Source organism: Mus caroli, chromosome 4, assembly GCF_900094665.2.
Source record: "Mus caroli chromosome 4, CAROLI_EIJ_v1.1, whole genome shotgun sequence".
Classification (NCBI taxonomy): Eukaryota; Metazoa; Chordata; class Mammalia; order Rodentia; family Muridae; genus Mus; species Mus caroli.
The window spans coordinates 43,421,798-43,436,934 of record NC_034573.1 but is presented as its reverse complement, the minus strand read 5'-3'; the positions used below and the strand labels follow the sequence as shown (position 1 = coordinate 43,436,934).

Below are 15,137 nucleotides of genomic sequence, written 5' to 3'. Positions count from 1 at the left end.
AAAAAAAAAAAAAAAAAAAAAAGCAAATAAAATGGCGTTAAGTAAAATTAGAGAGAAAATATCAAGAAAAATGATAACATATTAAGTAGATAGCGCCTACAATAAAGGATTGAGCTATCTATCCACAAGAATAAAATATAACTATGTTAATAGTTAACACAGAAAAAAGTCATCTGTGGTCGCTTATGATGTCATCTGCAATAAAGCACACCATCTAACAATACCTTGCATAAGTGAAGGGAAAAGAATACAATGCTATATGATAAAAGAGTACCAGGCTGATTTTCTAACTCCAGTTGTTTGATAACTCTATTTCATATTTGACCCTAAACAAGATCCTCTTCCAAAATTGTATTTCTCACAATTTTGTTGTCTTCTAGTTTTTTAATGACTTCAGACATTACTAAGCTAGTGTATACCACCTTTCCCTAATTAAAATACATCAAACAAACAAACAAACAAACAAAACTCATCCCCTAAGCAACTACGAGAACCTTGGTTTGTTTCTTAGGCTAGTATCTCCTCTCAGATTCACGTCATTGATTTTCTTCCTTTAACACAACAAAGGAATGTAAAGTCCCTCAACTTTCTACCTCTACCCATAAAAACTATCTGTAAAAGGGGATGTATATGTCACTCATTTCCAACAGTGTTTCACTCCCCCTCCTGACCCTACTCTCTTCTGAGCAGGTGTTCAGTTCTTTCCTCTTCGTTCAATTGGCATCTTCCTACCATGGCATGACCTACTCCATTTTGAGCCTGAAACCTTTTTTTCTTGATAGAAGCTACCCGAAACAAAATCCTATACTGCAGCTTTCTGTTGGTTTTCTTACTCCTCACCTTCTCCCTATTAGATTTATTCTGTAAGCTACAACAAAGCATATTTTGTTTCTAGAACAGAGAGAGAACTTCTCACCAAATTACTAAAGACTTTCCAACAACACAGTGAATTTTATAGTCTTTATTTTATTCGGTAGCACCCAATATTGTTGATTACTCCTTTACTTTTCTTTTCTTTTCTTTTCTTTTCTTTTCTTTTCTTTTTCTCTTTCTCTTTCTCTTTCTCTTTCTCTTTCTCTTTCTCTTTCTCTTTCTCTTTCTTTCTTTCTTTCTTTTTTTTTTTTTGGTGTTTTGAGACAGGGTTTCCCTGTGTAGCCCTGGCTGTCCTGGAACTCACTNTGTAGACCAGGCTGGCCTCGAACTCAGAAATCCGCCTGCCTCTGCCTCCCGAGTGCTGGGATTAAAGGTGTGTACCACCACGCCCGGCTGATCACTCCATTTCTTAACCCTACTTCTCTTTTTTGATGCTTGCTCTCTCACTCTCTCTCTCTCGCTCACTCGCTCTTTGGCTTCCTCCTTCTTTGGCTTTTTCTACTGAATTTACCTCATTATTTCATCTACCTTTGACAACTGCTTTGTGTAGCTGTTACTCAGGATTATATTCCTATACAAAATACCTTCCAGTTAAATGTATCGTCATCGTCAGCATCATCTCTTAATGTCTCTTCATTTCTAATCTACACCACTATTTATTATTCTCAAATCCTAGGTTTCTCCCTTTTTTCTGTTAATCTGAAGAAACTATAGATTTCTTTCTAATATCTATTTCTTACCTTGATTTTCATAACCAGATACCCATTTATCTTAAGCTTGCCATTGCACTACATTAGCCGTATGGATCCAGATGTTTAGAAATAAAATTCTATTCATGTCATTACCTGAGGATTCACCAACCACATCACTTTAAGATGAAGTGATACTTCCTTTCGATTATGATATTGTCAAACTTGTCATGATATGGCCTCTATGCCTCAATCAATCTTTCTATTCGATAGCTAAGATCTAGCACATGGGGAAATCACGTGTCCAGTCTTTTCCATCATACTTTTGTAGATCTCACTTAATAGTCATTCTTCAACACTGTTTACCAAAGATGCCCTTGGGACTTTGGGATTTGGCCCAAAGGAGTTACCCTAAAAAGTCCTTGCAAAATTCACCAAATAGATTTAGGTGTTTTTCTTTCCTTAAATGCTAACTATTTTTGTTAATAACTATAGTAAGCAACAAGTTTCCTTGGAAACTAGTGCTAATCTGTACTTTACCTGGTTGTTTATTCAAGAAAATAAGATTTTTCTGGTATGTGTGCATTACCACAAAAATCAGCTAGTAAATACTACAGAAAAATGAACTATGCTCTTTACAGTAGTAGCAGAAAATACAAAACCCAGGAACAAACATAACTAAACAACGTACAAGTTTAGAACCAGGTATGGTAGTATATCCCTATAATCTTAACACTCAAAGAGATCAAGGCAGAAAAACTAGTATAGCTTGAGGCTAACCAGTGCTAATGAGGGCAGACTATCCTGGGCTACATAGCAATACTCTATGACTGAAAATATAAAACAAAACAAAAAGACCAAATGAATTGTAGTGATACAAGTCTATAGACCCAGCTACTTCAGAGGCTGAAATAGCAGGATGATTTAAGTCCTGGAGTTTGAGACCAGCCAAGGGCCACAAAGTGAGACTCCCTAACCTCTAACACATACAAAAAAGACAAACAAACAAACAAACAAAAACAAACCTAAAGTATAAGATCTAAAAGAACCTATTCAAAAAAAATTTTTTTCTGAAAGAAAAAGGACAGTTAAACAGAGCCAATGAAATGGTTAATGATATTCAATTCTTCACAAACTAATCCATAACTATTAATATTCTGATCAAAATAATACAGACTGCTTATAATAAATAAATGCTGAGTCCTGATTGGCAATCTAAGGGATGGAAAAACATGGTTCCTGCCACTGGAACAGAGACAACAGGGCATGGGCCTCCACAAGTGTTGATAGCTGCTGTGGGTGTAAGGCTTTTGTGCTCCACCTTCGAGGAATGTCCTCTCTTCCAAGGTTAATGACGCCATGATAATCAGAGATGAGACAGCACGAGTCTAGGAGCAAAGGTGTGGCTTATGCCTCAGCAAAATGCTAAACTCTGAGACCTTTAGGAAGCTCCTCAGAACTGTGGGAAAGAATTCTAAACATAAATTGAAAATATATAATTTCTCCTTATGCAAAATATGAAGATGCAATATGGATTATTTGGGGTGCTTCACAGGTCTAGGGGAGCAGAGACAAATAACTGTGCTTACAGCACCTAGCTTACAGTCTTTTGTTACAGCAGCTCAATTTGACTAAAAACAAAACAAAACAAAACCCATACACACAATCCCTTACTTCTTGTGACTGACTTCTTCCAGTACTATTCGCATCAGCTATAATCATGCCTGTATATTGTATAAGATATATGGCCCTATTTTTAAAAATCCCCTTAGTGGCTTATACTAGCATTAATTAATATCTTCCACTAAATAGGACTAATAATCTGATGGCTAAGAAGATATTGATGGCAACATGACTCTAAATCAACTTTACAACTGTAGTTTATACTTTTTCCATAAAGGGTCAGACATTATTTTAACTCTAGCTATATAACCCCTGCTATTATAGCTCAAAAGTATTATAGACATTGCATTAAGGTGTGGGTTTGCCTGTTTGAATAAAAAATTGATTTATGAAAATAGACTGTGGGACAGATTTGACCTGTGGCCACAGTTGATAATTTTGCTACCTAACAGATTATATAATGGACAATTCTTTTGGTTAACAAAATTGGAGAATGGAGAGCTGGAATTTGTAGGGCCTAGCACAGTGCTTAGTGACTGCTCATATAGAACGAGTACTTTAACTGAGGAGAGAACATGGTCAAAGAAAAGAAAAAAGTTGAGCTCAAGGTTTTGTAGGCTCAATGACTCTCAGTTCTTAGAAGATCCAGTATGAGTCACTGAAATAAAAACCAAAGAACTGAGTGATTAGCTATTACCTTTATCATCAAAGTTGCTATTAAAAATTTAAAGATAAAAAAATCATCATGAAAAGGTATGAAGAGCGAATACTATAAAGAGATATGTTTGGAAAACTATCAGATGAAATGGATAATAGTACATTGGAGCAGAAGAGCACAGTGATCTGGGGTTAAAGGAGCACTCATCAAGGGTAGGGAGCACTCATCAAGGGACGGAAGCAGCATCTATTGAAGAGACTGTGGAAGGAGTAAAATAAAGAACAGTGAAAAGCTGTACTTGATATTAAATAAAGAAAAGAGCTGAATTTGTTCAGCTTCCAGTGTGATAGAAAATTAAGATTTTTATCCCTTAAAGTACCAGAAACCATCAAAAGTTTTAAACATATACGAGTACAAAATCATCTTGGTGGTGAGAACTTAGTGTAGTTAGTGCTAAGCAGTTTAGTGTTGAGGCAATAATGCAACCACGATAATAATGCAACGGTTTTTAAATTAACTTGTGTATTTCCCCAGAAAGATGACTATTCAAGCAGCATGCGATTCAGGCCTAGCTTTATGGTAAGTGCTGGAAACATGCAATGAAAAAGACAGTTACTGCCCTCAGTGCTGACCAGTGTGTCCTAAGAATGAACATAAAGAATGGTTTGCAGAATGATAGAAATGGCAGTCAAGACAAAGTAGTAAAGAGGGGGACTTCACTGTGCAGAGGAGACTCCTCAGACTTGTCAGACATAACTTACATTGTTTCCAAAAGAAGAAAACTGCAAATGTGATACTCAACAGAGGTGAAAAGGAAAAATACCAATCAAATCAAGGGCGGGGAGGAGGTGGTGGTGCAAAAAACGAAACATCAAGTGAGATTTTCATTATTTTTATTATCCGCTGATCAGCATTTGAAGTACTTTACCTATATATTAGCCCAGTTAGAGAAACAACAACCTAGGAAGTACATGTTGTTACTATTTCCACTTACTGAAGAACAATGAAAAGATTTCCCCACAGTCACGAAACTGGCAGTGGAAGAAGTCAGAGTCACACGTAGGATCTAGGTGGGTGCCACATTACCTCTCTTAGGTGAGATTTACCATCAGTGGTGGCAGCCAATGATCTGAGTATAGGGAAGGCCCTCTGAGCAATGGGTATAGAGAGTAAGGAACACAAGCAAATGGAAAAATAGCTATAAAGAGTTTTCAACAGATGTGCAGTGGGGCATGCCTGGAGTCTCAGTAGTCTGGGTGACTGGAGCAAGAAGATTGTGAATTTGAAGCCAGCCTGGGCTTTGAAGCAAAAACCTGTCTCAAAACAAAGTCATAAACATCCATAAAGAGGAAGAATAAGGTCCAAAATGTGTCTGAGGAGTCTGAGCAGGCAAGACAAAAATCACAGACATGAGAAGGTAGAGTTGTATAAAATACACAGGAATTGATAAAACCTTGATGGGCAAAAGAAATGTAGTAAGTCACAGAAAACAGCATGAGGGAGCCATTGGTCCAGTTAAGTTTCTTTCTTTCCCCCAAGTTGGGAAGACTATGATATAAATCTATATTAGAACAAGGGTTACTAAGGAAAAGAGCTGGGGCTGTACTTCACTGGTAGAGAAGATGCTTAGCATCAATAAGGCCCTAGGCTCGCTTGATCCTCCAGCCCAGCCTGGTCTACAGAGTGAGTTCCATGCCAACCGGGGCCTCACAGTGAGAACCCGTCTCAAAAAAGTCAAACCAAACCAAACTAAAACAAAAAGAAAACAAAAAATCCCTCCTCACTAGATACTTATAGGACACTGATCCTGCGATGTTTGGGAATCAGGTAGAAGGGGACAGAAGGGACAGATCTTATAAAAGATACATGCTTTGAAATTTGTAGAGTAAGTCTAGCAATAGTATCAAAGTGGCCAGACAACATGCTGGTAATTAGAAGAGATCTTCACAAGTCGGGAGAACTGACACCATGGGGGAGACATGAATACATCACGGGACAGAACATGCATTATGAATGAACTGCTTCAGGTGGAAAGGTGAAGGAGAGACGGAAATGTAAGCTGCAGTTAGGCTCCACCAGGGCAAGAAGCAAGCCTGTCTGGCTCTTTGTTTATTTGTCAACAGTGGTCAGAGACCAGGATACTGTGTTTTCAGACTCGCTTGTCATAACAAAATTAAGGCCAGGGTCAATGGTATGGAAAGCAGGGTTCCTGAAGTCTACAGGATCAAGACTCACTGCAGCTCACTCAATGACTGGGTTAAGCAGGGTGGTGGTGGGGTGGTAGTGGGAGGTGGTGGGGGTGGGAGTGTGGTGACAGATGATGATAAACAGGAGCACTGGGTGAAACAGGACTGCTGACCCCGCACAAGGACATGCTCCTGGAAGGTGGAAAAATAAATGCTTTGGGACAAGCACTGGGAGAGCTGGGAGAACACTTTACTTCTGCCTCCCAGTCCTGAGACAAAGCGAGAGGAAGGAGGACCTGGGAGAATGAGCATCCCCCACTTGAAGGTCTGCCAGAGAAGTGGCGTGCTCGGCTCTGTGCCAGCTTTCAGTGTAGGCCGGAGTGGTAAGGAACACTGTGTGATGAGCAGCCCAGGCTCCAGAAGGCAGAGTGAAAAGAGGGTGGGAGGAGAGCCGTGGGAAGATGAACCGGGAAGGAAAGTACAGAGCCAACAGAGCCGTCTGGGAATGAGATCCTGAAGCTGCCAAAGCCAGCCTTTGCTGACAAGGAAGCGAGGGAGACCAGAGTTGTAGAAAGATCCGAATCAGAAGGTTGGGACCAAATAGTGCTGGTGTCAGTTACACTGCTTGAAGCATTCTGGGTTTAAGTGTTAGTACCTTATTAGATATTTTAGTTAGAAAAAGAGCGCATTCTTACCCAGCGAGACCAGCTTTCCGTAGCTGTCCATCATGACATCTTTATACAGGCTTTTCGGAGCTGGATCCAGATAACCCCACTCCTCCTGAGTAAGAAACATAGCCATACCCTCAAATGTCAGCCACTGCTGGAATTGTTTTATCTCTGTAGTCAGTTCCAGTGGTCTCAGGGACAATTATTCCCACTGAAAGTGGGAGAAGTTATTGTCACTTTACCATGCTCCCATTCACTAGGAGGAACACGGCAAGTAAGAGTTCCAAAAGGTGCTCAATTCATGGCACCTCAGACTGGAAAGGATCCGGACTGATCTGGATCCACACCTTCCAAACCGATGGTCTTCTCTGCTTTAGTTATTACACACTAATACCACGACTATTTTTAGTTAACAGCCTTAAGACCACCCCAATGTTCCCTGGCCTCACTGTTCGACCTCACCAGCTTGGGACCCAATTCGACTCAGTTCCATTAGGATTTCTAAACACTCATCTTGAGTTCAGACATTGTGCTAGCTGCAGAGGACAGACGAGATTTAAAAAAAAAAAAAGAAAAAAGAAAAAAGTGCCTCACCTGAGAAACTCATAAATGAGAACTAACTTGGAGCAGTCTTAATTTTCCCCAGCCGATTTATCAAGTTACTCTTGAAAAAAAAAAAAAAAGAAAGAAAAAAAGAAAGAAAAGAAAAAGGGGCCTTGGGAAGTTTGTACGTGAACTAAAAGCACCTTGCAGCAAGGGGTATGTCCCGCAGCAAGGGTACACAGGAGTTGACTGGGGTCCTTTCTTAAGAGTTGTAGAGATGGCCAGGAGCTGGGGACAGGGGAAGAGGTGATGGCGCGGCCTTGCTGTCTTGGGAGTGGTGAAATAACGGAGATCTCTTGAAAGGGCAACTCACCTTTGGCTCCAGCGGTGGGCTTGGGGACGCCATCGCCTCGTTCAGGAATAGCAGCCACACAACACTGGGGCTCTGATGAGGCCTAGATGGCTGTTGGAAATAAGGCTCGGCGAGAAGGGGCTCACCGGATGGGTCTGGTGTGGTCCTGCCTCTGTCTCGGAGCGGTCAAGTTCCCAGGGGGCATATCAGACGTTCTGTCTGTCTGTCCTCCAACCCCAAGCCCCGTCCTCTGTCCCGCTGCCTAGCCTTAGGGTCTCCCTGTAATATCTCCTCCTTGTTGCCAATTCCTCCGCCTCAAAGTCAAGCTGCACTACTACCGACCACCCCCGGACCAGAAGGCGTTACCCGGAGCCTTCGCGGAACCTCTCCAACTACAACTCCCAACATGCCCAGGGAGCGAGCCACAGCCTTCTTCCGTAAATGGCAAGCGAACTACATTTCCCGGAATGCATAGGTCTGGGCAACGTCAGGGACCGCTGAAGTAAGCTTTCATCTGATTGGCTGAGTCGGGCACGTCCGGCGCTCCTGGGTTGCTGGTCGAGAATGGCGGCGCTGGTCGTGTCTCGGTTTACAAGAAGAGGCTGGCTGTGTAAGCTTCCCTTGGCAACACGTAGAGAATTTTGGTCTCGATCCAGGTAAATCTGAGTGTTTCTCAATGGGCTAAGTTCCACGTAAGTAATCAGAAGCGGAGGGGACGAATTCAGAGGGTTAAGATGGGACCCTGGTCCTGAGCCTTCAAGGAGGTTAGCGTGGAGTAGGGATCCGAGCTAAAAGCTTACGTTTCCGCGATTGGCAGGACCGCTCCTAACGGCAACACGGTGCCCTTTCCCAGATTTCACTGATGCATACAACAAAATAGTTTCTAAATGCCTTCCGTGTCTCTAAGTGTGTACACAGCAGTACTCTCTTTCCCACGCTTTAGTATTGTGACACGGGAGGGAACTGAGGTCCACTGAAGAGAAGCGCGCACATGGTGGATCCAGAAGCCCCGTGACTTAGCTGCTTACCCACAGTTTTCCTCACTGCATCCTGTGGGATCTATGTATATGACTTAGATAATATTTAGGGCCTGAAAATTTAACCGCTGGGACCTTAGAGAACAAGGAACGTAGTAAGTTAGAAGTTTGAATCCTCACCCCATGTATTAACTCTAACCTTTCCCTGGTTAGTGTCAGATGTCCCAAGTTCGTTTCTTTTATTCACTCAACAGAGATTTTAGTGTCTACTATATGATAAATATTAAAGATACAGTGGTTAATTAGACCAAATCTTTGTCCTCATAGGAGGAGTTGGTGATAAACTGTTCATTTTTCAGGTACCCGTTCTTAAAGGTGTAAATGGATGTAGTGATGTGTATTCACATAGAGGAGTGATTTCAGCAGTCAGGCCAATCCAACCTTTTTACATCCCTTTTTTTCGTTTTGTTTGTTTGTTTTGTTTATTGTCAATCATCATAGCTCTGTGTTAGAATTTTAAATCTTGAAGTATAATTTCTTCCATGTTGTTCTTGCTCATGATTGCCGCAGCTATTCGTAATTTAAGATTACTCTTTATGTCTTTGGAAAAAGCCATTCTATTTTTTGAGTTAAATATTTAAGTAATGCAGACATGGCACAGTCATTGAACATGGACTCTCTCTTCATTTATATGTGTGTTTTCTGTTTCTTTCATGGATGGTTTAGAGTTTTCAGAGTATAGATCTTTAACCTGCTTGGTTATTTTGTTTTCCTAAATATTTTTTTCCTGCTGTTATAAACAAACCAGATTTCTTGATCATTTTGGGGGTGGGGGTGGGGGAATGATTTACTATTTCTCTAGAGAAACCACTGATTTTATTGAGGATTTATTTTATTTATGTCCATATGTGTATGTATGTGTGCTGATACTCTCTGAGGACAGAAGAGGGTGTCAGATCCCCTGGGGCTGGCGTTACAAGAGATTGTGAGCTAGCAGCCTGAGGTGGGTGCTGAGGACTGCACTCTGGAAGAGCAGCAAGTTCTCTTAACTTCTGAACTCAAAGTTCTCCAGCCCTCAACTTCTGACCCTTTATTAAATGTCTCTTTGCTTGCTATTGACTGGCGTAGGCTTTGTATTCTTTCTTGGTTTAGGGTTATCTGTACCTGGGATCTTAACTGCTTCTTTTAGGTTCTGCAGCCTGTGCAGCTTCTTCTGGTAACTTTTTATTTGTGAAACATCTCTTGTATCACCTTATATTTCTGATTTTAATTACATGAGGTTTTGAGGTTTTCTGTATTAGCCCTTAGTTTTGTTGGTTTCTTTTTATGAGATTTGTGTCTTTTCTGCTCTTTATTATTGCTTTTGTTTTGCTCACTTCGGGATTTACATTTTTCTTTTTTTAGTTTCATGTGGTTCACTATTAAGTTGCTTAAAATCTTTAGTGATGTAGTCATTTATTACTATAAATTCACCTTAGTGCTGGCTTTCTTTTTATGTTTGTTATTGTCTTTGTTAGGGTTTCTATTGTGATAAAATACCATGACCAAAAGCAACTTGAGGAGGAAGGAGTGTTAGAAATAAGCGTCATGGTTCTAAATAAATCACACCGTGCAGCAGGTCTCACATGGGAGGGGGTCAGAGGCAGCCTTTGGGAGACTGTGGAAGGAAAGAGAGAGGGGGGCAGGGTGAATAGACACAGCAGGAGCCAGGAGCTACACTGTCTTCTAGAGATGACATGACTCTTCTCTGGGTCTGAGAGCTGCCTGTAAAGATACCTGATTGCTGTGATGTCGCTTCCAGTTGTTCATGGGTGTGCCTGATACTAACAAGGGGTTTATTTTATTTTACAGCTTGGGGAAGTCAGGCCAGGATCTCAGAACAGGAACCTTGGAGGCAGGAACTATGGAGAGACCATGGAGCAGTGCTGCATTCTGGCTTGCTTCTGCATAACTTGCTCTACTTGCTTTCTTTTAGCATACAGGACCACCAGACTAAGTGTGGCACCACCCAAGGTGCACTCCCACATTAATTATTAATCAATAACTACCTCAGGCACAGGCTTGCCCATGGGCCAGTCTTGTGGGGGCCTTTCCTTAAAGTGAGATTCCCTTTCCCCAAATGACTCTAGCTGTGCCAAGTTGACCTAAAAGTAGCCAGCACTGTTATGTTATACATTTTCACCCAACTCAAGATATTGTGTCTGTATGTGTGATTGTGTATGTGTTGTGTGTGTGAAGTTGAGTGTTTTCTTCAGGCATGCCCTGCTTTATAGTTTAAGACATGGTCTCTCATTGAACCTGGAGCCCTATGACTTGACTAGACTAGCCAGCCCTGAGACCTCCTTTCCAGTTTTCTGACTACAAACATGTACACACTATTAATTTTCTCTCCTGGATGCTGAATATTGAACTCAGTCCTGATGTTTGGTTGGTTTGGTTTCTATTGATGAGACTCCATGACCACAGCAACTCTTCTCTCTTCTCTTCTCTTCTCTTCTCTTCTCTTCTCTTCTCTTCTCTTCTCTTCTCTTCTCTTCTCTTCTTTTCTTCTTTATTGGATATTTTCTTTATTTATATTTCAAATGTTATCCCATTTCCTGGTTCCCTCTCCCCCTCCCCCTGTTTCTATGAGGGTATTCCCCCATGCACTCCCACTTCCCCACCCTGCCATTCCCCTACACTGAGACATCCATCAACCTTTCACAGGACCAAGGGCCTCTCCTCTCATTGATGCCCGACAAGGTCATCCTCTGCTATGCTGCTGGAGCCATGGGACCCTCCATGTATACTCCTTGGTTGGTGGTTTAGTCTCTGGGAGCTCTGGAGTCTGGTTGGTTGATAATGTTATTCTTCCTATGGGGTTGCAACCCCTTCTGCTCCTTCAGTCTTTTCTCTATAACGCCTCCATTGGGGACCTCATGCTCAGTCTAATGGTTGGCTGCTAGCATCTGCCTCTGTATTTGTCAGGTTCTGGCAGAGCCTCTCAGGAGACAGCTATATCAGGCTCCTGAGAGGCTGACCACGGCAACTCTTATAAAGGAAAACATTTAATTGGGACTGGCTTATGTTTCAGAGGTTCAGTCCATTATCATCATGGCAGAAAGCATGGTGGCATGTAGGCAGACATAGTGCTACATCTCTGCAGGCTGGAGGAGAAATAAACATTTGGCCTGGCTTGAGCATTTGACACCTTAAAGTCCTCCCCTCAAAGACATATTTTCCTCCACCAAGGCCACACCCCCTAATAGTGCCACTCCCTGGTGACCAATCCTTCAAATCTATGGGAGTCATCCCTATTCAAACCACCGCACTTGGCAGGCATTTTACCCACAAAGCCAAGTCTCCAGCCCTTTATGATAATGAGATACTCTGGAAGCTCCTTTTTTATTTCCTCGTTGACCCACGGTATATTGCTTAGTATTGATACATTTGTTAATATTCTTTTTCTCTTGCCTTTCTGGTGATTAGTTTTTTCCTTTGTGGTCAGTAAGACTATGTTGTATGATTTTGAACTTCTAAATTCATGAGTCTTCTTTCATGATATAATGTAATCTATCCTAAAAAATGTTTGATATTGGTGTTCTATGTGAATAGGCTAAGCACTGTTTGTTGAACGTGTACTATTGAGTTCTGTTATTTTGGTGATTTATTTTTTCAGGCTTGTCCATATTTACTTAGTATATTTCGGTGCTCTGGTATTGGGTACATATTTATTTATATCCAATTGAATTGATCATTTTATTATTATCTAATAACCTTTAAAAGTTTATTTGGTTTGATAGAGGTGTAGCTCTTCCTACTTTGTTTTGTTTTCTATTCCCATCGAATACCTTTTTTCCTATCAGTTTTGATTAATGTAGCCCTTGATTCTGAGAAAAAGTTTCTTGTAGACAGCATATAGTTAGAGTTTGGTTTTTATTTTGACGTTTTGGTTATGAGCCTTACCTTTAACAAGTGAGCCATCTCTCTAGCCCTCGTTTTTTTAATTTTTAGCTATTCTATCTTTTGGAGTGTTAAGTTTTTTACCTAAATTTCATTTTATTCTGAAAGTGATGAAATGTAAGGGAAGGGACTGGAGGACTATGGGGAGGGAGTGAGCCAAAACTCAATAAACAACTCTTTGGAGAATGTTTGTTGAAATAGCGGTTAGTTTTCTTCAAAAATGGAAGTTCTTTCAGTCTATTGTTTACCTTACTGTAGTAGAGTCCTATTTCCCTTTCCAAAATGACTGAAAGTGGGTGATTTATAAATAGCATGGCACTGTTAATTGTGCTACAGCTGTAGAGGGCCTTCTTGCTGCCTCATAACACATCAGAGGGTGTGGTGAGGCAGAGCAAGCCTGTCTCTGTCATACCACTAATGCTTTTATGGACTTCCCAATCTCCTTAGCTCATGAACTCTAATTATCTCTAAAAAGACCTAATTACAAATACAGAGTGTCCAGGACAAAAGATTTTGAGGAGTTTATTTAGACCACCGCACGTATTGAGATGTTAATCAAAATTTATGAAGGACGAAGGATTAGTTGGTGGAACGAAGTCTTAAGTAAACAAGAAAAGTTATATTCCAAAGCATATTTTTGACTTCATTTCTAGTGCCCTGTTTTCAGTAGGTATGGTGAGTTTCAGTCAAGTCCATGGAAACACATTACTTAGGTAGTTCACAAACCAAGGCATTTAAGTGGTGTTTCAGCCAGATTCTCTTCTACGAGCTTGTTAAGTTTGTTTTTAAAGAACCTCAGATTTACAAAGTAGAGTATATTTTACAAAATACAGTATATTAAAGATCTTACAATCTGGAGCGGTGGTTCTCAAGAAACAGTGTTGGCAGTGTCCTTGGTTGTTGTGACCCAGGACGGGAGTGCTATGAGGAGTGTCATCAAGTAAATTGAAGCCAGCATGCTACTAAATATATTACAGTGAACAGATTGACCTCTCACATACAGCAAGAAATTGTCCAATCAAGCTGTAATTTTGTAAGTGAGGTAGAATATATCAAAATTAAAACTTAAATAGGATGGGATACAACGGGCTCTATAGACTGCTGCAAAAATCAAAGGAACTTAATATTGATTAGAGAAGTCAGGTTAAAGGTCTTAAGAGACATGAGTTTTGTCTTAGGACTTACAGAGTAAGTATTATTTCCATAAGTAAAGATGATCAAAGTGTTTCGTGTAAGAGGGGATGTATAACATGAGATAACAAGTATTGGGAAAGTGGCAATGTGTTTGGAAAACAATGTAGTTTAGTGTGAGCAGGCCTATAATGTATATAGGAAATTGGTAGGAGTTACCTACCAATTAGGCGTACTGGGGTTAGATCTTGGAGGATATGCTGGCTAGTTTTGTGTCAAATTTGAAAGAGGAAACTTCAATTGAGAAAATGTCCCTTCCAGATTGGCCTGTGGACAAGACTGGTGCATTTTCTTGATTGAAAATTGTGGGAGGCTCTACTTCAATATGGGGGTACAACCCCCTGGCAAATGGTTCTGGATGCTATAAGAAAGCAGTCAGGGCAAGCCATAGGGAGCAATGCAGTGAGCAGTACTCTTCCATGTATCAGCTCCTACCTTGACACCCTTCAGTGATGAAGTGTGATATGGAACTGTAAGCTGAAATTAAACCCTCCCTCTCCAAGTTGCTTTATTTTGTCACAACAATAGAAAACAAACTAATAAGACAGAGTACAGGACTCCCTCCCCTACAGAACAATTCATCTTATCTTTGTTCTTACTCAGTTTTAGAACTTGTACTCATGTAAATGTGTACTGAGTTTTTGCTTTCTTTGTAGCAGTTGGTTCAGCCGTACATGTCTGAGGAGTTGTTTTCCATCTTAATCTTTTCTACCTCTCCACTGCGCTCGGAAAGCCCTAAGTGTGCAAAAAAACTTGATTGTGATTGCAAAGCAAGATTCTGTCAGATGCTTCTGCCAAAGGTTCACATGTTTGCTTTTGATCATTTCAGGAAGGAGAAGGAGCCAGTTGTGGCAGAGACAGTGGAAGAAGTGAAAAAAGAACCTGTTTTGGTGTGTCCACCCTTACGAAGCCGAGCGTACACACCACCCAGTGATCTCCAGAGTCGCTTGGAATCTCATATTAAAGAAGTTTTGGGCTCATCGCTTCCTAATAATTGGCAAGATATCTCCCTGGATGATGGACATATGAAATTCAGACTCTTAGCAGACTTAGCTGATGACTTAGGCCATGCGGTCCCTAACTCCAGGCTTCACCAAATGTGCAGGGTCAGAGATGTTCTTGATTTCTATAATGTTCCTGTTCAAGACAAATCTAAATTTGATGAACTTGTTGCTAGTAATTTACCACCCAATTTGAAAATCAGTTGGAGTTACTGAGCAGTCTGGTCAGAGACCACGTTGGGGGTCATTCATTCTTATTCTCACTAGCATGACTGATTTTTTGAGATGTTACCTACCAGAACTTTTCTCAAAACTTCTTTTTTGTATACTTTTTTTGCTCCTTGTAGAACAGCACATCTTCCCCCACACCCCAAGGAGAATCAACATTTGCTAAAGCTATTTTTCCCCCAATAAAATCAAGTCTTGATAACTTA

The 15,137-nt window shown here is 40.8% G+C and overlaps 2 protein-coding genes across 2 annotated transcripts in view; one reads left to right on the top strand and one right to left on the bottom strand.

The window, feature by feature from the left end:
* The window catches only part of Znf189 (zinc finger protein 189), a 12,150-nt gene extending 4,116 nt beyond the window's left edge, over positions 1-8,034 (bottom strand). The window contains exons 1-2 of the mRNA XM_021159594.1: positions 7,614-8,034; positions 6,725-6,809 (exon numbers count right to left, since the gene is read on the bottom strand). Of these exons, the coding sequence (XP_021015253.1) occupies positions 6,725-6,809; positions 7,614-7,646 (118 nt within the window). The 5' untranslated portion in view covers positions 7,647-8,034. The remainder of the gene's footprint in view (positions 1-6,724; positions 6,810-7,613) is intronic.
* Positions 8,035-8,131: 97 nt separating this feature from the next.
* Mrpl50 (mitochondrial ribosomal protein L50) lies at positions 8,132-15,137 on the top strand. The gene is made up of 2 exons (XM_021160650.1): positions 8,132-8,248; positions 14,532-15,137. The coding sequence occupies exons 1-2, from the start codon at positions 8,157-8,159 to the stop codon at positions 14,917-14,919; spliced, it is 480 nt and encodes a 159-aa protein (XP_021016309.1). The 5' UTR covers positions 8,132-8,156; the 3' UTR covers positions 14,920-15,137.